Source organism: Condylostylus longicornis, unplaced genomic scaffold, assembly GCF_029603195.1.
Source record: "Condylostylus longicornis isolate FDR11 unplaced genomic scaffold, ASM2960319v2 ptg000084l, whole genome shotgun sequence".
In the NCBI taxonomy this organism is placed as follows: domain Eukaryota; kingdom Metazoa; phylum Arthropoda; class Insecta; order Diptera; family Dolichopodidae; genus Condylostylus; species Condylostylus longicornis.
This window is the reverse complement of record NW_026578052.1, coordinates 4,139,306-4,161,758: the sequence shown is the minus strand read 5'-3', so window position 1 is coordinate 4,161,758 and position 22,453 is coordinate 4,139,306. Positions and strand designations below refer to the sequence as shown.

The window sequence follows — 22,453 nt, the reverse complement described above, 5'->3', positions numbered from 1 at the left end:
CCAAATGTCAATATATGAAAAGTCCAGTATACTAAATAAATTTAAGGCGTATGGTAACTTTAATCACGCCAAGCCAACATTTTGTTCTTTTATAAAGCACGTTTGCTACAAGAAGCGTTTTGATTGGTTAACATTTTCGAATGTATACACTTTTCTTTATTGTCATTTGTAAAAGTTTGCTACACTTTTTAACAACGCGATAAACGAACGGATTTACTGGCGGTCTGTGGTGAGAAAAAAATTTATATGAAAACAGTAGTTTCTGACTTGATCCCAATAGAATAACTTGTAGAATTAAACAGATAAAATAAAATATTAAACGTATATTTTTAAAAAGTGTAATTTAATAATATAAAAAGTAATTATTTGCTTAATTTGTATAAGTAATTCAAGTCGCTATAGAATTGTTACTTTAGAAAAAAAGAGTTTATTAAAGTTATTCTTTTTGCTTTTAAGATACGTTCTAGCAAATTTGCAAAAAATATTTTGAATTTATTATTTAAAAATAAAACATTGTTTTGTTTTATAATAAATTAATATTAAAATGTAGACTGTACACATATTTGAATATAGGTTATAGCTTTTAAAGATAATAATTTGCTTCATATTTAGCATGCATAAGATATAAGCAATTTTTATAGAATAAGTTATTCAATATTTTTCATTAATTAAAATTCTTGTTTTAAATAAGCGCTTGAAGGCAATTTTAGAATGGTTGGCAAAGATATTGATCCTTCGGAAATTGGGAAACATCCAAGTATTATAAAAGGTAAAAGTGTGTCGATTGAAATAATTTTTATTATAATTCGATATGCATGAAACCGTAATACATTACCAAAATTTCTTTCTTCAAATTTTCAGCTGCACAACGAGAAATGACCCAATCAGATGTGCTAGTTTGTGGGAAATGCCATTCAGTTTTCCACTTTATTGACCTTTTTATTGAGCACAAAGAAAATGATGAAAATTGTTCGAAAGAATCCAACTTGAAAGATTGCAGAGAAACAAAACCAAAAGTATGGGCATTTTTACTATGGAAATCTGCACAGTTAAGTAACACCAAAAATCAAAATGATTCAAGTCATATGAATTCGTGGCAATTATATCAAACATGGGTTAAAATGGAAGAATCAGTTAGAGAAACTTGGGTTGTAGCTGGTAAAACAATACAATCTTTCAATAGAGTAGGTCAAGGAACCCTACAAGAAATGCCTGTAAAAATTACAAAAACTGTTATTGATACAGCACCCACAAATAGTATGTGAAGAGAATTTTTTTTAAATGAGTCATTATTAGACAATAATAAAAATATGATTTCAGAATCATTAGCAACTGCGGGAAATCGCTTTAATCCTGTTGCTAATCGTGTGATTAAAAAAGAGGATGGGATTGTAAAACGAGACGATGTAACAACAGATGAAGAATTTTCACCAACGGATAGGCAAAGAATTATAAAAAATCAAACAAATACAAATTTAGTTCAAAAAACTAGCCCAGTTGTAATTAAACCAAATCAAACATCGTAAGTATAGTTTGATTAAAATGAATAAAATGATTAATAATTTATTACAATAGGCGTAGAGCAAAAAGGACAATCCCTAATTCATCAAGCACAGAATTTGAAACTGTTGAAAAAATTGTAGCAAAAAGATTTAACCCACGCAGAAAAATGCATGAGTACTTAGTAAAATGGGAAGGCTATCCTCATGATCAAAATAGTTGGGAACCACAATCACACTTAGATACTTGTCCCCAGCTTCTAGAGACATTTGAAAAGCAATTGGCTAGACAAAAAGAGCAAAGAGCAGCACAAGAACGTGCACGATTGCAACAACAACAAGCAAATAGTATAAATAGTGCCGCTACTTCAACACCGATACCCAATGCTAAAAAAATTACGGAAAACTCGATCGATAAACCACTTTCAACTGTGACAGCAACTTCAAATGCTAGTCCGTTGTCCCCACAAGCCCGTTTAAATCGAGCGACGTTGAAGGTGAAAAGTGATGACGACAAACAATTGGATTCACATGAAGTGTCAGCTGATCATACTGGAAGTATTCCAAGTATTAAAAGAAAACTTGACGACAGCGATTTCAATGCAAATACAACCGGTGAAGAGGATTTCGAGGAAGATGCAATTCCAGTTCATGCTGTAAAACGCCTGAAAAATGGTACAACAATTACAACTTCAACTGGAAAACCTGAAAATAAGCTGGTATTTAATTTTTTCAAATGAAAATTCGTTGGTAAATTTTTGCCTATATGGTTTTAATGGTTTTGTTATTCATAGTCCCCACAAATATCTAAAACTGTCAATGGAGCCGTTAAATCCCCCACAAGCACCGACAATTCTGCTGATGTTGTTATAATTAAGGAATCAAATTCTGGAATTGTTCGTAAGGTTACTCCCAATTCAACTAATAGCTCCGTAAGACTTAAAATATAATTATGATTGCAGTATATAATATTTTTATAATTCTTTTTAGCCGTCTCAAAAAGGCGAGGCTTCTGTTCGAATTTTATCTCGTGGGGAAACTGCTTCTAGTGGAATTATTCGTTTATCTGGCAGTACACCTAATTTGACAGCAGTTGGAACCAATTCAACTACGAACACTTCTAATATTAGGAATCCCGTACAACAAAGATTAATCCAAAAAAGTAATAGTGTTGCAAATATTAATCAAACAACACGAACCGGCTCACCACAAATTAACCGACCAACCTTGGTAGGCCAACGAAGCACGGCGCAAACCGTTAGGCCCGTAACAACTCCACAACGGCCCCAAATTCTTAGATCAACAACAACAAGCACACCGCGTCAATTACAAAGTCAAGCTAAAACTACGACTATTTATAGGCCATCATTATCACCTGGGAATGCAATCTCAAACACACCTCAATCTGGACGTATGGTTATTAACAGAAGTGTTCGGCAAACACAAGTTAACAAACCCGTTACACCTGAAGAAAAAATTTTACAATTATCTAAATCTGGTGACTTGAAAATAACAAGAAAAACTATACCAACGTCACAGGATCATCAAATGAAAGCACCTTTAGGCCAAAATCGTATGATCCAAAACAGAAGTAGCCATTTATCACAACAGAGGACTCAAATGATTTCATCAAAGCCAGGCTTACAAACTCTGCCTACAAAACTATCTATTGCTGCCAAAAGCCCCTCACCTTCACCGCCAGGTGGGGGCCTAACGTTATGCCCTATTACTGGTAAAATATTAACCGAATCTGGTGAAGAAGTCCCTCCACCCACACCAACGCCAGAAAAAAAGGATGAATCGGGAGTTGTCACTACTCAAATGCAATTTGCAAATGAACAAGAAGCGCTAGCAGCTGAAGGAACTACAATAACTTTAGGAGAAGGTCAACAAATTCTTACTAATGAAGATGGTACACCATTATTAGTTAGTGGCGAGGATGGAACTATTTATCAAGTTGCTGGCAAAAATGCTGAAGGTCAAACTATTTTAATAGCTCAGGGAGCGGACGGTGAGCAACAGTTTGCTTATGTTGCTGCAGAAGACAATGATGGAGAGAATGGTGCAGCTACGGGGGTATTAACCTTAGATAATGCTGTTGCTGAGGCCGTTGCCAACATGTTACCTGAACAACAAAATGAAAGTTTATCAAATGCAACAGCTGGAAACACTAATGAAACTCAATATGTTATTAAACAAGAAGACGGAACTGTTGTAACGGCAACAGCAGCACAAGTAGCCGAGTCTGAAGCTGCTGCGAATGCAGCTGCGGTAGCAGCTGCAAGTGGAGGTCAACTTACAATTGATACTAATCAAGCATTGACGATTCAAACTGGAGCTGGTGATAGCGATTCCCAAGATGCAAATATTCCTGCTGAAGTAGTTCAAGCAGACTTACCTTCACCAGGTTATTATTTTAGCAATTAATTAATTTTATAGTTTAACAAAATTAAATTTTTTTTTATTTAGGCGGAACTCGAAGAGTAATTTTGCTTTTGCAAGACGGCACATTTATGATGACAGAAATGCATGATGACGAATATCAAGCTCTGAACATTACATAATTAAACTAGAGCTTAACCTTTGAACTTTAACAATTTTAAATGGGAAATCCGGACAGAAATATGCCCTGAATTATGAAGAATATTTCAGAGTAATAGTTGAAGAAATATTTTTAAATAGATATATACATTTATATATTAAGTATTTTAAATTGAGTAAGACTTTAATTTGATGTTTTTTTTTTTCTCTCGAAAGTGTAATTATAAAAAGTAGTAGAGAAGTATGATTTGTTTTTTGTATTAACATGTTAATACTTGACATTTACAGTAAAGTAAACTCATCGGTACTTTAAAATATATTTAAAGATTTTTAATTTATAGATTTAATTTTCATTTTTATCTTCCGTTTCTTGTAAAATCAACATACCTATTAATATAATTAGTATCTACGGAATTTTTATAAAATTTTTAATAAAAAAGTTAAGAGTTTATCTAAAAAGATAATTTAAGTAAATAATAAAATACATATACACAAATTAAAACAAGAAAATTTCAAATTTTGCTTAATAGTTTGTCGCTATACATATTGAAATAAATTTTTAATTTTAGAAATTATATAAATAATAGCATTTCGTTAAATGGTCATATCATTTTTATTAGGCTAAAAAGTATAACATTACAAAACACCGTACCGCACAATCAAAAATTCATATTAATAAATAATAAATTATATTAAAGATACTCCCCCACCAAAATATTCTAATCTAGTCTGTGGCTCAACAAATGCTAGCCAATCGGATGCATGAGTTGGTAGTAATCCCATACTTTGGCATTTATATAAAGCTAAAGCAATGTTTGCCAAATTTCCTAATAGATATATTAATTTTTGGCCACTTCCCTGTGTGCCATCGGCCATTTTAGATGTAGGAGCAGCAAACATAGCTTTAATTGGTCTAATTAACATCATACCAACCATCATTATTGGAAAAATCGATATTGAATTTCCTGCCATATACATTATAAAGAGATTCATTGGTAACTGAAAAAATAAAACGAATTAAATTAGTTTGCATTCTAGCTTTTGTTAAAATAAATTTACTTGTTTAAATGGTCCCAAAGCTAAATCCCATGATCTTTTAATCATCAGATGATGATCTCGAACAACTTCGGATTGACTTTGTGGAACTGATGGATTATATCCCGGTGGAGATGGAATATCTGTATTCTTGCTAATTAAAGAAAAAAATATTATTCACATTTTTAATTGGATTATACTTTAACTTACGCAACATTAAAATCTAGCGCCCATTTAAATTTTTTGTTTGATACTTTGGTAGACATTACTTTATTATAAAATTATTCTGTTAATAAAATAAATTGGATTTGGTGCTTCTGCTTAGAATTTTACAAACTTTTGGCAATTTGACATTTGGCTCTGGCAATTATGTAGAAATTACAATTGACAATGATTTTTGTGCGCTCTCTGTTGACTGAATTTGTAACTAAATAAAAAGTTTACATAAATGCTTTGGGTATTGCCATAAAGGTGCGTTTACATGTTGCGTTATCATTGCAAAGTAGTGCATCGGAATATATTTATGCAATATAGGCTTTGCATAAAAACTAAGTTTAGTTATTTAGTAAAGAATAATTAGCTTTATATTTAAAAATTTTTACTTTTATTATCATATAGTGTAGAAACATTTACAGAAACGTTTTTATAGTCAAAAGCTGCTTTTCACCTTTATGAACTTCGCAATGAAAAATCCAATTGTACTTATGTTAGTTTGTACATTGTTTATGCAAAATCTTTGCAAGTATGACCTTGTAAATGAAAAATGATCAATATTTGAACATAAAAATATTAAACTCAATATTCAAGACAATACCTTTCTTTTTCTGCTAAACCGTCTGTTTCGATAGCGACACCTCCAAAAATGGGTTCTGCTGGAACTAATTTCAGTTCGTCAAATTTTTTTTTAGCCCAAACAATAATTTCTTCATTTTCATCTTGATGTATTGTACATGTACTATAAACTAATGTTCCCCCTATTTTTAACAGCCGAACAGCATTTTCAAATAATTTCTTTTGCATTTTCGAATATGATTTCAACATATTTTGAGAAATTGTACTTGACAATAAGGGTCGATTTCCCAATGAGCTGCAAGGAGCGTCGAGAAGTATTCTGTCAAAAGCTTCAGGTGCAAATGGTGGGCCATTTCTTATAGTTTCTAATGACTTATCCGTTTTAGTTAAATCTATGCCCTTTGTAGAATCAAAGCAAAAAGCGTATACGTTATTCCATTGATTCAATTCAATTTTCTTTTTTAATGCCTCAATTTTGGAGTTTATTTTATCGATTGCTATGACTACGTTTTCATTTTTCGTTAATTCAACAATATGCGAAGTTTTATTTCCTGGAGCTGCACACATATCTAGAATTACTTCATCAGGTTGCGGATTCAACACTTTTGAACAAACAATTGAAGGAAGATTTTGCAACAAAATCTTATCAGAAGATAAGTCACCTAGCGACGGAACCCCAGATATAACTTGTAACATTTCAACTGCTATTCCACTGAATTAACATTTCGATTTACATTAAAAAAAAAAACATAATTTTGTAAATTTTTTACCTGGAATCGACGTTTTTACCATATAACTGATACCTTTGCATTTTCGTTATACCAATTCCAATGAAAACTTTCTCTTTACAATCATAAAAGACATTTGTTCCCTTTTTACATTTTCCAGCCAAATCTGCAAACACGTTTACTTTTTCATTTAGTTGTGTACCTTTGGTAAATTAAAATAGTGTTACTTAAAACTATCAAAATAAAAATTTATTCATCTTTTACTGGTAATTACTAAAAATAGTTTAAATGGAAATAGAACAATTTTCTTTTTCCAAAAGTTATTGTTTGATTACCAATATTAAATTAAAAAAAATGTTTAATATAAATATATATTTACCGGTATTCATTGCTAAAACCCCAGGCCCGTATACATGCGCCCCTCGTAATAAAGCTGAGCCACAATAAATATCAACAATGACTTCTTTCAGTTCCGGATTAAACACTGGAATTTCATCTATCGATGATATACATAAAACTTCCGGAACTTCATCCAAAAGGAATATACTTGGTGGTTTTCGAAATTTAGCTTCTATTATTTTAGTGATATAAGATTTTGCTTCTTCTCGTGTAGTTTTTAACAAATTTATTCTATAAGTAGTATGTTTCGGTGAAATACATAACCATTCCAAAATTTTTTTCACCTCTGGTGACTGAAATTTAAACAATTCGAAAATACAATAAAATTAGAAGTGAATAGTGGGCTTTAATATTTTTCGAAAAATAATTTTATATATCCATCTCTTTTTATTGAATTTATTAAAAATATACATATATTTTTTGACAGATATTCAACACGTCTTTCTTTTCTACGGTTTTTCTCTTGATTATAAAGCCCGCATGGTACTTTCGTGGTTTTAAAAATAGGAAATAAATAAAACTAAAAAGTTTATACTTACATTCCGTTTAAATATTTGTGATTCGATGCCTGGATTTTTTAAAAAGGGCGACTTTGGATAAAACATAATTGTAAAAAATAGTTTAAAACGCCAAATTTTTATTCGGAATTAGATTTGTAAGTTAACTACTGTGTGAAAGAAAATTTGCATATCCCATTGCGCGAAAAGGATAGATAGCTATTATTGAAAAAGCGAATATAGAAAAATTTCTTAATACTGATGCGAAATATTTAAAGGATAAAAAAAATTATTTTATGTAAGTACTTAATAATTTAAATGAAATAAGTGTAGGTATAAAAAAAATTTTTAACTTTCGAATTTTTCTAAAAATTATTTAAATTATAGATATTGACAAGTTAGCGACGTGGCAATGTAATACATAGTTATTTTATTATGTTTGGGACATTTTTTTTTTTTTGTAAAATTTCCTTTCCTAAAACTGTATTGCCATATGTTTGCTCTCTAAACAAATATTAAGAAACCTTGACGGAATTTAATTCCGAAATAAGTTTTAAAAAATTAAAATAATTATTTAATTTTTTTTCATTTACATTTGATTTATATTTTTGTATTTATTTTAATACACAATTTATATATATATAGTGATTTAAATGAAACTCATTTTTATTAAACAGTAACTAAATAAGAAAGTTTTTAGCATTATAATGTTGGCCTTGTTAACGTCATTTTCGCTAATTTGTCATTTTCAATGAAATAACATATGAAAAACTGGGACAAATATACAATTTTAGTTTCATTTTTTTCTCCCAAAAAGACATGAAAGAGATACATGTATATTCTGTTCACGAATTTCGAAAATTCATTTAATTATAATTAAATGTCGATATTCAAGTATTCAAAGAGAAAGAAATAAAATTTAAAGGAAAAAAATACCGCCCGGATAGTTAAAAATCGAGCTGAGTTATTAAAAAAAGAAAATATATATATTATTTCATTAGTTTAATTTCGAATGTAAAATTTTAATTTCATAATAATATCTTAAATTTTTGTAATATAAGGGAATTTCATTTTTTTTTTTGTGTGTGTAAAATTTTAATAAAGAAATAAGCGGCAGTCGCTAAATATTGTGCGAAGAAGTTATATGTACATAAATGTGAAAATTTATAGATAGAAGAAAAGTGTTACTTATTGTTTTATCTTAAAATTGAAATTTGAAACTAAGTGTAAGTAATTATATTAAAATAATATAATTTTAAAAAAAAGAAGAAATAAAAATATTCAAAGAAAATTTTCTCAAAATGGTTTAAATTGAAAAATCAAAAAAAAAAAAAAATTGGAAATGAAAATCCATTTTTTTTTTTCTTATGAATATTAAAGAAAAAGAGAGCATATGAATTTAAATGACAGCCATATAAGAATCAAAGAAGACAGAATGAAATGAATATAGATGTTAGTAGGTTGGCTGACATAAAAGTCAAACGTCGAAAATGTTAATAGGAAAGACTAGGTTTGAAGGGTGGTGTTAGTTTTTTTTTTTTTTTTTGGTGTGAATTAAAAAAAGTAAAAGATCTTATTTTAAAATAAAGCAATAAAGGTTAATAATTTATTTTTGTATATAAAAATATATTAATTAATAGTTTAGTATTAAAATTTATAAATTGTGAGTATAACAAAGGAGTGGACCAACAATATTTGAAAAATTTAAATTGATTTTTTTTTTTTACGTTGTCTTGTAATTTTTTTTTTTTTGATCACCAGCAGTCAAAACTCATTTAATTTTTTTTTTTTTATTCGGTTGTGTCTTTTGTCGTTGGCTGACTCAGAGATATTTAGTATTTTTTTTTTTTAAATACATACAATATTAATTCTAATATATTTTGATTAATTAATTAGTTATAAATAAAATTTAAGGAAGTTAGAATATAGAAAAGGAAAGCGTGTAAGTATCGATAAAATTCAAAATTCTCTGAATATGTACAACATAGTTTATCTGGAAATTAATTACGTGGTGTATATGTACTTACGGCAGCAGTCGTCAGTCCTACATAGAAATATTTCAAAAATTTTTTTTTTTATTTTTTATATTTTGTTAGACTGCGCGAGAAATCCTAAGTACCTACATAGTAAAAAAAAAAGAAAATACTCTGTAATAATGTAGTAAAGTAAAAAAATTTAAGATACGAAATGAATTAAAATCGAACAATTTTTTCCATCTTAATGTGAGGTTATGACCGATTGAACAAAAAGAAACTTTTTAAGTAAGGCGAAATTTTATTATGACGTATGAGAATTTTTCTTTTCAAAAAAAAAAAAAAAAAAATTAAAATAAGTTACTATGTGTTGTTTTTTTTTTATTGTGTCTTTGAAATTCACATTTTAAATTGTAAATGATTTTTTATTATAAACATGATTAAATTTTTCCACAAAAGAAAATCTATGCTTGATTTCAATTAATATTACAATAGAAATTTGATTAAAATGAGTCATTATTCTTATAAATATGTAAAAAGTTACTGGTGATAATCAGGAAAGATTTAGGTACGTTTTTTTTTTTCTAATTTTGATATTGTGGTCTATTTCCTATTTACAAAAATCATAATAATTTGAAATGTTGGCATTTTTTTTGTTTATATGAATGTTAGGCTTATTATTAAAAATTAAATAATGTAAGTGTGTAGCTTACCTACTTTTCTAAGTACAATGTCTTAATACCTTATTTATTCACCTAATTTTTTAATATATAAGATTATTATATAGGTAACATCTAGGTAGGTAGTACCTAATTTAGGTATTTAGGTAGGTACTACCCAGGTTAGTCTATTTTTAAAATTTTATTATTGTAGACAACTTCATCTTAAAGTAGAAGTTTTTCCAACTTCATAGAAGATTGTTTTAATAAAACCTTGAAATAGAAATTGGGGTTCATTAAATTTCCCTATTGACCGAAATTTAGTCAAAAAAAAAAAATACAAAAAACAGAAAACCAGTTTTTCTATATTAGATTATGTTTTTGACAAAAAAAAAAAAACAAAATTTTTACAAATTATGCAAATTTTCACTTTTACCTTTTTTTTTTATAAATGTTTTATTATTAAGATATATATTAAGTAAATAAAAAATGTATTTTCTTTCTTTTTTAGATTAATTGAATCTTTGTTCTTTTTTTTTCGTTTTTTTTGGAACTAAAAGTTGACGTCGATAAATAATTAAATTATAAGTAAAAAGGAAACCAATTCAAAATGGGAAATATATTTGCAAATCTGTTTAAAGGACTTTTCGGTAAAAAGGAAATGAGAATATTAATGGTCGGTTTGGATGCTGCTGGTAAAACCACAATTTTGTACAAACTCAAATTAGGTGAAATTGTTACAACGATACCTACAATTGGTAATTAAATTTTTTATTTATTGCTTAGTTATTTTTTTTTTTTTTTAAATTAATATCTGTAAAACAGACAGGGTTTCAATAGTTGATCAAAAGGATTAAAGATAAAGTATAATTTTTATCAATAAATCTTTTTTAATTGGAAATTGTCTTACATCAGTTGATTAACTTCGGAACCCTTCATATATATTTTTTTTTTTTTTGGAAAATCGTAAACTCAAATATATTTTTAAACAATTTTAGATATGAATCTTTTACATTTTCTCGAACTTGTAGATTTCATATCTAAGTAATTCATATAAAATGATTTGTATTTATTTTATAACAATATACATATATTATATATAATTTAAGGTTTCAACGTCGAGACTGTAGAATACAAGAATATTAGCTTTACAGTATGGGACGTAGGCGGTCAAGATAAAATTAGACCATTGTGGAGGCATTATTTCCAAAATACACAAGTAAGTTTCTCATAAAATAAAAAAAAATTTAATTTTAAATCTATGTAAGTGATGAAAAAAAAAATGTTCCCAGAATTTTTTATTTATGATGGATGAACATATTGTTTCAAGACGGGACTGATTTCATTTTAATATTAAATATTAATATACATATATTTATATTGATCATAATTTTTTTTTTCAATTTTTTTTTTCTCTTTAACCAATATTTCTCTAGGGTCTCATTTTCGTCGTTGATAGCAATGACAGAGAGCGTATCGGAGAAGCAAGAGAAGAATTGATGCGAATGTTAGCTGAAGATGAACTCAGAGATGCTGTTTTACTTATATTTGCCAACAAACAGGTACATATAATAAAAAAAAACTATTACTTTAAATTATATAGATATTTAATAAATCTGCAATAAAACATAGAGAAAATTATGTCTATATAAAATTATATATAATATATATGTACGCATATATATATGTTAGTTTCAATTCAAATCAGTACAGAAATAGAAAGTTATAGAAATTTCAATTAATAATTTGTTGATTTTAAATAATAAATTTCTTCCAACAATTCTTAAAAGTAAACAATAAAGTTGATTCGCAGCTTTTGATTTGTTTTTTAATACAATTAGAAATGTTATTGGTATATGCTTATGTACATGTACGTTATATACATATTTGTTGTTTCTATTTATTTTTAACTACATACCTTTATTTACTCATTTATTTTTTAATCATTTTTATGATATATACATGAATATTTATTAAGATTGATGTTAAAACATTTACGGAATAAGACGTCATCAACAAGATAAGATAATAAAATTAACAAAAAAAAATAATAGATCCAATTAAAAATTTGGTTTATTGTACATATTTATAATGTTTTCGAAAATATGTTTAACTCAATAGCTGTAACTATTCAAAAATGAATTGCTTTCATTCGAGTGAATTTTTTAAATAAGAAAATTTTTATCTTAAATATTTTTTAATTTCAATCAATCAAACGTTTTGGAACAAACATTTTATTCATTACAATTGTATACATATTTTTAAGAAAAAAGTTTCGGTTGATTCTAAATATTTTGGTCCTCTTAGCAAAGTACAATTGTTGCATGTACAAATATGACATATTTACTTCGTAGATCAAATATTTATCAGTTATAATAGTTGTATTAAAAAATATCACAATCAAAATTGATTTATCATATTAGAAATTCGTTTGTCTTTTATTAATTTAATGTGTAAACACTTGTATTAACTATGAAACACAATTCTAATAACTTTTAAATAATATGAATTTTTTTAAAACAAAATTTTAATTTTTATTTTTATTTTTTTTTTTTTGAAATTTTAGGATCTGCCAAATGCTATGAACGCAGCCGAAATAACTGATAAGTTAGGTTTGCATTCACTGAGAAATCGTAATTGGTATATTCAGGCGACGTGTGCAACTAGTGGTGATGGTCTATATGAAGGTCTCGATTGGTTATCCAATCAATTAAAGAATGCCAATCGCTAAAATTAATTTTATATTAATTAATAAAAGACAGAAGAAGAAACACACACCTAAATTAAATTTAATTTACAACTACATTAATTACAAAAGGAAAAAGAAAATAAACAAAAAACAAAAAATAATAAAACAAAAAAAAATAAAAATAATATAAAAAAATTTACAAAAAATTTAATAAATTTCAAGAGAATCAAACCCAACTAAGTCTTCAATAGAACAGCAACAACAATAACATCGGAATAGGATACCACAGAAAAAAAAGTCTCAGAAAAAGAAGAAGTTTATAACAACATAATTTCTTAATAATATATATATATATATATATACGTATATATATGAAGGAAAATAATAAAAAAACAAAATTGATATAAAAAAAATGCATAAAAAATTAAAATACTTTTTTTTTTTTGTTTTTAATTAAGGTATATATACATATATATAGATAAAAAATAATAATATAGAAGAGGAAAAAAAAGCATTCAGCAAAAAAAGCAAATCCACACATTCGCAGTTCTTAAAAACAATTTTTTCAAAAATATAGAATTTCATTTTTTTTTTATTTTTGTATCAGACACGGGATAAAAGATTTTTAAAGTTGATTTCTTTATAATTTTTCAAAAACTTTATTTTTCAAATAAATAATTTTTTTTTTTTTAAATATTTTTTGTTCAATTTATTTTCATTACAAAAAAAAAAATTTTTTATTAAATTCTTCAAAAAGAAAAAAAAAAATATTATTTTTTCCAACATTTTGTTTGAGAAAAAGTTAGAGAATAAAATAAAAAAAAAAAAAACAAAAATATCGCAAAAAAAATTAATTAAAATAAACAAAAAACAGCACTTAAATTGATAAGAAAACCATTTACTATAATTGATAATAATAATTATTATAATTTAAAAAGTAAAAAAAAAAAATTTAAAAAAAAAATAAATATAAATAAAGTAAAAACTTAAAAAAAATTTTTTTTTTTTTCTTAAGAATATTTAACACGTATTTGTGTTGTCTCTATTACATACATACTATTATTATTAATTAATTAATTATGATTATTATGTATTTTTTTTTTATGTTGTATTCTCAAAAACTATTATTAACTTTTTGCAATCTTATATCTTATTATATGCCAACTAAATGTTATGATTTAATATATTATATGTATATATATATATATATATGTATGTAAATGGTTTATTAAAATATAAATACCTTTATATATATATACATATATACATATATATATGGTGCTTACATATATTTCAAAATTTGTAATAGGCTTAAATTGTAAAGAAAGAAAGAAATTAAAAAAAAAAAAAAGGAAAAAATAAACACATTTTTTACGATAAAAATTATACCCTTATAACCATCAACACTTTTTCACTTCATCCCCAAGAACCTAAAATGAAATTGTTTCAGCATTTATTAATATTATGAAAATAATTCATACTTTATGAAAAATATTAATATTTTTTTTTTTTTGTATTATAAATGTGTATTAAAGTTTCTTAAGGAATTATATTATATTAGCAGGAATTTTAAAAATTGTACATATTCTCATCTTATCATTAATCTAGTTTATGACTTGAATGATAATCGAATTATTATAAATGCAATTGTTCGGATACAATTTTAAGATATAATACTTACCTGAATTGAAATAAAAAAATATTTAAAATTATGTTTGATAATTCGGTAGATGCATAATATTGCAAAAGAAAATAATACACATATACTTGGTATTTACTATTTGCATAGTAATTTTAGATAAAATGTAGGTTCATTTTTGATTCTTCGTTAGGTGAGAAAATTTAAAAAATTAACAATATTGTTAAGTTATTTGATTCACAATTCTCATACTTAGAATTCATTGCCTATTTTCATGTAGCTCTTTTTCCATTACCCTTTCAAATTTAATATTTTCTTTTGAATAACACTTTATTTCAAATATTAAATACACTTTTCTCTTAAAATTAAGAAACTTAAACATAAATTGTTAAAAGAAAAGGAAAAGTTTAGATAATAAATAGTATTTTATAAAAGTTCATGACTATAATTTAGTTATTTCTTGGTACGTGTACACATAATAGGCATTTACAAATTTTCTTTACGAAATTTTCGAAGATATTTTTGTTTTTTTAAGTTAACATTAGAAAATAAAATAATAATTTCCATATAATATATATTTTTTTATAAAAATAATATAATATTAATCATATTAGGATAATATGAAATACATACCTAAAAGAATAATTAAAGGAATATACACAATATTTTTTAATTAATTAGTATTACTTTGAAAAATTTACGAAAAATTACATATAATGTAAAAAAAAAGTGATCCAATAAATTTAATCAACACTTAATTAAAAAATATTTAAATAGTTAATTAATAATTAAAGTATAATGGTTTAATTAAGAAGAAGAAGAAGAAGAAAAAAAAATACATAATTAAAATTAAAACGCTCATTCTCAAATTATATAATATTATAATAGTATTTTAAAATTAAATCGGTATATAAAATAATTTTTGGGTAGAATTTATTAAAACAATAAAATAGAAACAGATTAAGTAATTTTTATTATTTTTAAATTTTACACTTTATAATGAAATTTATTATAATTTTAAAATAACAAATTAAATTCATATTTTTTGTTTCGTGGTCTCGTATAAAGATACAATTATTGCAAAATATTTTGAAAACCGTCTCTATATTAAATAAAATAACAAAATAATTTTTTTTTTAATAGCTTTTAGAAATATGCTTGCAAATATCTTGTATATATATATATATATATAACAATTTAAACATTTTTTATTCACTTTATATATAAATTTTTTTTTCTTTTTTTTTTTTGTAAATCATTTTTTAAGTGATAATAAACTAGAATCTACAGCGTATTGTATTTAATGCTTCAGTTATTAAAAACAAAATTTTTCAAATAAAACAAAAAAGATCCTATCAGGGACAACGTTAGATTTTTGGATAGGTAAACCATTAAAATTATGTATTTATTCTCGTTTTTTTTTTTTTTTTCAAAAATTCTTTAAATTGCATAATAAATAAATAAAATCATCGCTATATTTATATAATAAAAGTATTGTTGACCAAAATTTTTTAGTCATATTGCATTTAAGAATATTGTTCAATAAACTTTTTTTTTTTTTTTTAATAAATCATATATTTCTAAAAAATTTCTTAGAATAACAATTAATTAATCAATAATTGTAAAGCAATTTTTATATATATATATATATAAAATATATCTAGAAGAAGCTCCATATTTGAAAATTTTTTCGAAAATTATTAAAAATAGCCTTTTACATAATTTTTATTCTCTATGGAATTCAAGAAATTTTTTTTGCAATTTTAAATGACCGTAACATAGTTAAATAGTATAGAAATGAATATGTAATATATATATATATATATATATATATATATATATATATATTAATTTTTGTATGATTCAGTAAAAAAATAGGAATAAACTGATTGAGGAATGAGTTATGAATTGTTAGATATACATTTCTATGCATTTTTTTTTGTGTTATGTAGTATGTTAATAATAAACATTTTTTTTTTTGTAATCAGGGTAATTTTCTAACTTTATTGGATTCTTTTTTGTTTTCTGAAATGAAAATAAAGGATTTTCTCAGTTTTTAGCATATTTTTAATAATGTAATTCAATTAAAAACAAAATTTAAGATTTATTAATAAAAAAATATTTTTAAAAGAAAATTTCATTAATAATTTAATTATTGTACTGTTTTTACATGGTGATTCATAAAAAATATTAAACATTAAAGTATTTCTTATACTAGTTTTTTTTTTTTTGTTTTATTTAAGCTAATAGAATGAAATTTTTGCGTTTTTTTAATTTTTCCTAGGCAAAGTTTTGTTTTCAATTCATTTGAATTAAAAAAAAAAAACATGAAAAACAAGTTAATGTAAAACGTTATTAACACAATTTAATAATATTGTCCGTGAATATATTAATATTGCAAATTATATATATTGTATTATATAGGGAAATATATTCAATTTTGTATAAGTACTTGATTCAAAAACACTAATTTTTCATTTATATTCGATTATCCATATTATACACGCATATACATAAAATGATAAAATATTTTCTTTGAGAATACATACATGGAATTTTGTTTATTTTAAAATATTAATATATATATATATATATATATATGAAAACAAGAAAAAAAAAATATCTAAAATGCCATATTAACTATTATTAGAGAGCTGCATAAATAATTAAAAATTAGAATATTCTACAATAACGGATAAAATAAAAATCATTTTTAAACAGCGTTGTAAAAAAAAAAAATTAATAATTTCAGAGAAAACACAAAAAAAAAAAAAAAACAAAATCTACATTATTTGTTTTAAGATTGAACGGCAAATTTTTTTTAAATTTGAGATAACTTCGAGTTCCATTTTTTTTTTTTATTAAAAAAAAAAAAATGTGAATTATTTTAGTATGAATAAAAACTTGTATAAAAAGATTTGTAAGATGTATAAAAGAAAATGAATACAAATTTTAAGTGTTTTTATTCCTACTTAACAATATTAAAAAAGACAATATGTTGAGTATTGAGGTCAAATGAACTTCCAGGAATTGCTATTTAAGTGAGGAGAATTTATTTTCAAAATTCCCGGAAAACGAAAATTGCATTGTCAACAAATTTGAAATGAACTTTTTTAAAGATTTCAAAAGATTTAATTAGTATATTCGATATTAGTGCTATTTCGAAGGACAAGAAACTAATTTTTTGTTAAAAGACCACAATCATCATTATAGTACATAATTGTTCAAGGTATACAAAGATAGGTTTGCTTCTGTTCACGGAAATGGACGAAAATTCAAAATGACTAAGTTACTTAAATTTGGAATTTAATATTAAAATTTTGGTAAGTAAAAAGATAATTTGACTAAAATAACTTGAAAGGTTTTACCAATTTGAATAAATCTTTTCATAGCTGGGCACCTGAAATAAAGATAAGCAAGTATGTATTATCTACATTTGCATGTAAGGACATTTATAATTTATAAGAATATAAAAAAAAATTTTTAATCAAATACTCGTAAATGTACATAATTTTTTTTTACAATTTTAGTGAATATTTTTGAATTTTTATGAATTTCTTAGATCCAATAAAAAAAAATTGAAATAAATTTTTACATATATTTGGAAAAATAAACGGGATGGATGATTTTTCTTAGTTCTAATTGATTTTAGAGTACGATCCTACCATAAATTGGGAATTTGACCTACATATTTTTAATTCGGTTTTATTGTCACATATAATGCCATAATTGTGTATTTTTGTTGTCAATCAACAAAATATAAATATAACTAAATCATAATTTTTTCATTTATTGTTATAAACAAGGCAGAATCAAGATAGAGACACGGAAGCAATGAATTAAAAAAAATTTTTTAAATAAAATTTCATCGTACAGACTTATACAGGTTCTATTTAAATATATTTAAATGTTAATATATATTTTATATTTAAGTAAATAGTACCCATTAATAGTCAAATTATATAAGGTAAATATTACTGTTCAAGAATTTTTATGATTATTTACACAAGTGATTTGAAATATAAATTAGTGATTAGTGAGATTTTAATATGTACGAATAGAAGCAGGAAATATGTTTTCAATATTACTTATTAATTTTAAGATATATTTAAAAAAAACTACCTTTTACATAATTTTTAGTTAATTGTATGAGATTTAAAATAGTATGCTTTGGTTTCAGTTGAATAATAAATGGATTGAAGTCAAAGGAAACTATGTAAATTGAATGTAAGTATTGATGAGTGGCCAACATGTTAAAACTAATCTAATTTTTGTTTTAAAGTATTAGAACATCATTTTGGTTTCAAATAATTTGCTACTGCTTCTTGTACCAAAATGAATTCATGAGAATAATTTTATGATTTTCTTGAACTATTTTAAAAAATTTTCAGAAATGCTTTCTAAAAATACTTTACTAGTAGGTACATATAATTTTTAAATATTCCGATTAAAAATTCATGTGCTTCGATTATGATATTAAATCTTATGTTTGATATCATGAAAAAATAAATTCCCCATCATCTTCAAGTTATATTTAGGTCATTTCTATCCAAAGATAAGGTATTTAAAATTTTAGTAAAAAAAATTATTTTAAATACTGTTGTAAAAGCCTAACAAAATAAAGAATTTAAATGTTTCTTAAAATTTATAGATAGATTTCAATGTTAACCCTATTTTTCATGTTTTATATAATCTATTTAAAAGGTTTAATATATTTATACCTTTAAAATAATCCTTTTCTTACCATTTAAGAAAAAAAATAAAGCAAAAACTTACAGTTTCCTTTAACATAGCAACACTATTTTATTTTATATTTAAAAAAAGGATTACCAAAACAAAAAAGAATCCTCATCCTCGATAAAAAGCTTTTATTTTTTATGATGCTAATAATTCAAAAAGTAAAAATATTTTAGAATAGAAATAGTTTCCAGAATTTTTATGTTGAAGAATGAATGTGATATTGCTTGTTGTTGAATATTTCATATGGGGCTGTCATAAAAAAAAAACCAAAAAAAAAAAATTGCAAATATTTTTCTTTATGATTGATTTAATTCCAAAAGATTTTCGTCTTAAATAAGGATTTATTGGGAAAATGAAAAGTTTTTGAATCCTTAGAGCAACCTAAAATATTTAATGTTAAATTAAATGATCTACTATAAAATATTTATGAGTATGTAATGTTAGTTACCATTAATGATCAATTATAATATATAAGAATATGAAAAATTTGTTATCGCATATATTCCAAAATTGAATTCTTTTCTCCTTTATTCATTCCAGGTGGGAGTAATATAGGAATTCAACAAATCCTCTGAATCGGTCTCTGTTTTGGATTAGATACTTTATTTCTGACAAGCATTTTCCATTTGTTTTGGCCTCTTTAGGTCATGTGGTTCGTCGCCTCGTGTTACGGAGTTTACCCACTTTCCTTATCTCCTATTACGGTTTCCATTTAATAGCTGCCTGACTATCGTTTCATTAGCGTGTGTCCCAACTATCTCCAATTTCTTTCTTTTGAATTTGGTTTTTAGTTAACAGAATAGGTTCTTAAAAACGTAAATAAAAAGAACTCAGCCATCTTCCATACCATAAACTATCATATTAATTTGCATATTAAATGCAGTTTCCCATTTACGCTGTAATGTTAAAAAATATGGTGATACAACAATAATATTTAAGCTCATTAAACTTAATTACTTTCTAATATTTTAACAAAATTCAATTTTATTTTTCACCTTTTTCCACTTAAATTATTAAGTAATTTTAAATTCTTTTATTAAATTTTAACGAAATCATTTTCAATTTTTAATAATCGAAATTTCAATAAATTAATTTATGCGGAAATAAGTGTTTAATAATAATTAAAATTTTATGAATATTTCATACCTATTAAAAATTCTATAATAAAATATTTAATAATGATTCCTAAGGGAGTTAATTTATTTATTTAATAAAAAAAATTAATCAAGTTTTAATAATATTTTCTAGTATATATTTAGCATAATATACGCACTTTTGAAATATAATTGAAAATTTTATTCCCCCCCATTCTAATGAGGTCCCTTATTTAATTTTTAATAATGAATAAATATTTTTTAATCAAAATTGTTTTCGGATTTTGAAATGCTGTACCTTGAGTCGTGAATAATTAAAATTTATATAATGACATTCTAAAATCTAAACAACTAATTAATAAATTAAAAAAATAAAATATTTTAATTTATAAATCACGAATTATTGAAAAATAACAGCAACAAATATAGAGATTTTACATTTTACGCAGTTTATTATTTTTTTTAGTGGAAAACATTTTTTTAACAATTTGTCATAATAAGAATTCATGCGGTTTTGTCCTGTTTTTGAAGAAATGAATTTTTACAAATTTCAATGACCCTAGAAAAAATTACTCAGAGTTTTCACAAAAATTCAATAATTAATTTTGATTAACGCTATTAATGCTGGCTTATGCGCATTCCCATTGTGAACAAGGTAACAATGGTTGTATGTATATTTTTATAAGGGAACCGAGTGTGATAAGAGGACAAATTCTCCGGGCTACCACTCCTATTCGCGACTTATTGTAGCCTCCCCATGCTCCCGCCTATAATACCCATGTTCCAGGTATAAAACTGAAGATATTTCCAAGTGAACTGTCATACTGTATTTTACTTTGAAATTTTTATTATTAAATTTACTTATGTAAATCAAATTATTATCATTTATTAAAATTCTAATAAATATAGCTAAGTAATTTTTTAAAATTCTTTATCAAAAAAATTTAATTATTTTATGGTTATTAATCTTCTAAAAATCTAAACTTTCATATACATACTCGTACATATGTATATGTATAACAGCTTATGCATAATTTATTGTACTTGCGATTTATAGAAAGATAATTGAAAATTATTATGGTGTAATAAAAATTAAAATCATATAACAAAAAACACATCAAAAATTAAAAAAATGAGAAGTTAAGAGAATTTAAATGATTAGAAGTTGATTTTTACCAGTGTCAAAAATATACACATATGTACAAGCAATCTATTAATGAATAATAATAAGCAGCTATGTATGTACTTCTGATAAGACACGTGAATCCAAAAAGTTCTTTAATATTTTTCTTTATCATTATATAAATTTTTCATACTGTGAGTCAGTTCCAATACCTTTCCGTATCGTGGCTTTCTAATATATAAGTATGTGTGTGTGTATAATACTATTGCTTTTACTTTCTAAAATTATTTGAATAAATCAATGGTTAAGAGTGACTAATAAAACAGTTAACTATTAATTTTTAATATTGTATTAATTGTACGAAATACTTGTTTTGTTCAAGTGGCCATTTAAAAAATGATTCGTAGTTATAAGCCTGATGCAATGCACAATAAAAATATGAGAGAATTTTTCAAATGAAATCAGTGGTATGGAGTTGCGAAATTGATTGTTATTTTTTTCCATTATTTTTTAGTTTTTTGTTAAGTATAAAAGGAAAAAACTGACGTGGTGTACAAAAGGTGACTATTTTAAATGTCAAACATGAGTAAGTAGGAGATGAAGGTAATTTTATTATTATTATAGTGATATTATATAATAATTATTATAGTGAATTTTATTGTTTAATTAGAGAATAATTATGAAAATTGATTTGTTAATTTGATATTAAAATAAAATATTGATTAAGAAAATTTATATGAATTTTGGTTGTGAGTTGATGGTAAATTAAGAAATATTTGAAATTAGGAGATTTTCGAAAATTATCAGCTCTAACTTGGAACTTAATATAAAGTTGTGTTTGATAAATCAAAATTGCGAAATCTTTAAATGTAAAATGTTCGATAAATCTTTGCTATACAAAAGAAGCGTGTTTGAAATTCGTATCATGCCTAAAGATATTAAAAACCTGAACAAATAAACTACTTAGTTCCTTTATATATATAACGATGCTCCGTAATGTTGCTGTTTCTATAATGATTTAACAATTCCTAAAGTTATAAAAAAA

General features: G+C 24.5%; 4 protein-coding genes across 12 annotated transcripts; 2 read left to right on the top strand and 2 right to left on the bottom strand.

Moving 5' to 3' along the window:
- Positions 1 to 173: 173 nt before the first annotated feature.
- On the top strand, positions 174 to 4,284 carry LOC129613463 (mucin-2). 2 transcript variants are annotated; one of them, XM_055527545.1, is made up of 8 exons: positions 174 to 229; positions 692 to 769; positions 862 to 1,257; positions 1,321 to 1,522; positions 1,576 to 2,218; positions 2,294 to 2,431; positions 2,490 to 3,906; positions 3,969 to 4,284. In XM_055527545.1, the coding sequence occupies exons 2-8, from the start codon at positions 712 to 714 to the stop codon at positions 4,061 to 4,063; spliced, it is 2,949 nt and encodes a 982-aa protein (XP_055383520.1). In that variant the 5' UTR covers positions 174 to 229; positions 692 to 711; the 3' UTR covers positions 4,064 to 4,284. The 2 variants fall into 2 exon arrangements, with proteins under 2 accessions (XP_055383520.1, XP_055383519.1); XM_055527544.1 differs by lacking the exon at positions 174 to 229 and adding an exon at positions 246 to 358.
- Positions 4,285 to 4,629: 345 nt separating this feature from the next.
- LOC129613561 (ER membrane protein complex subunit 4) lies at positions 4,630 to 5,436 on the bottom strand. The gene is made up of 3 exons (XM_055527678.1): positions 5,286 to 5,436; positions 5,100 to 5,229; positions 4,630 to 5,039 (listed from the first exon to the last, which is right to left on the bottom strand). Exons 1-3 carry the CDS (start codon positions 5,339 to 5,341, stop codon positions 4,728 to 4,730), a joined length of 498 nt encoding a protein of 165 aa, XP_055383653.1. The 5' UTR covers positions 5,342 to 5,436; the 3' UTR covers positions 4,630 to 4,727.
- A 232-nt stretch (positions 5,437 to 5,668) lies between these two features.
- Positions 5,669 to 7,670, bottom strand: LOC129613445 (tRNA (cytosine(72)-C(5))-methyltransferase NSUN6). The gene is made up of 5 exons (XM_055527508.1): positions 7,534 to 7,670; positions 6,975 to 7,287; positions 6,638 to 6,797; positions 5,890 to 6,579; positions 5,669 to 5,824 (listed from the first exon to the last, which is right to left on the bottom strand). The coding sequence occupies exons 1-5, from the start codon at positions 7,597 to 7,599 to the stop codon at positions 5,725 to 5,727; spliced, it is 1,329 nt and encodes a 442-aa protein (XP_055383483.1). The 5' UTR covers positions 7,600 to 7,670; the 3' UTR covers positions 5,669 to 5,724.
- On the top strand, positions 7,442 to 13,311 carry LOC129613446 (ADP-ribosylation factor 1). 8 transcript variants are annotated; one of them, XM_055527512.1, is made up of 5 exons: positions 7,442 to 7,649; positions 10,635 to 10,881; positions 11,233 to 11,342; positions 11,560 to 11,685; positions 12,690 to 13,311. In XM_055527512.1, exons 2-5 carry the CDS (start codon positions 10,734 to 10,736, stop codon positions 12,852 to 12,854), a joined length of 549 nt encoding a protein of 182 aa, XP_055383487.1. In that variant the 5' UTR covers positions 7,442 to 7,649; positions 10,635 to 10,733; the 3' UTR covers positions 12,855 to 13,311. The 8 variants fall into 8 exon arrangements, with proteins under 8 accessions (XP_055383487.1, XP_055383488.1, XP_055383484.1 ...); XM_055527513.1 differs by having other exon boundaries at positions 7,442 to 7,789; positions 10,684 to 10,881; XM_055527509.1 differs by having other exon boundaries at positions 7,443 to 7,789.
- Positions 13,312 to 22,453: the final 9,142 nt, after the last annotated feature.

Excerpts from the sequence above, each read along its gene's own strand:
- LOC129613561 (XM_055527678.1), bottom strand. The coding sequence starts at position 5,341 with ATGTCTACCAAAGTATCAAACAAAAAATTTAAATGGGCGCTAGATTTT. Across the intron at positions 5,230-5,285 it reads GCGCTAGATTTTAATGTTGC|CAAGAATACAGATATTCCAT; the intron begins GTAAGTTAAAGT and ends TTCTTTAATTAG. Across the intron at positions 5,040-5,099 it reads CTTTGGGACCATTTAAACAA|TTACCAATGAATCTCTTTAT; the intron begins GTAAATTTATTT and ends TTATTTTTTCAG.
- LOC129613445 (XM_055527508.1), bottom strand. The coding sequence starts at position 7,599 with ATGTTTTATCCAAAGTCGCCCTTTTTAAAAAATCCAGGCATCGAATCA. Across the intron at positions 6,798-6,974 it reads GGTTTTAGCAATGAATACCG|GTACACAACTAAATGAAAAA; the intron begins GTAAATATATAT and ends AATTTACCAAAG. Across the intron at positions 5,825-5,889 it reads GGTTTAGCAGAAAAAGAAAG|GTCATACTTGCAAAGATTTT; the intron begins GTATTGTCTTGA and ends TTCATTTACAAG.
- LOC129613463 (XM_055527545.1), top strand. The coding sequence starts at position 712 with ATGGTTGGCAAAGATATTGATCCTTCGGAAATTGGGAAACATCCAAGT. Across the intron at positions 1,258-1,320 it reads TGATACAGCACCCACAAATA|AATCATTAGCAACTGCGGGA; the intron begins GTATGTGAAGAG and ends ATATGATTTCAG. Across the intron at positions 2,432-2,489 it reads CCAATTCAACTAATAGCTCC|CCGTCTCAAAAAGGCGAGGC; the intron begins GTAAGACTTAAA and ends AATTCTTTTTAG.
- LOC129613446 (XM_055527512.1), top strand. The coding sequence starts at position 10,734 with ATGGGAAATATATTTGCAAATCTGTTTAAAGGACTTTTCGGTAAAAAG. Across the intron at positions 11,343-11,559 it reads ATTATTTCCAAAATACACAA|GGTCTCATTTTCGTCGTTGA; the intron begins GTAAGTTTCTCA and ends ATATTTCTCTAG. Across the intron at positions 11,686-12,689 it reads TTATATTTGCCAACAAACAG|GATCTGCCAAATGCTATGAA; the intron begins GTACATATAATA and ends TTGAAATTTTAG.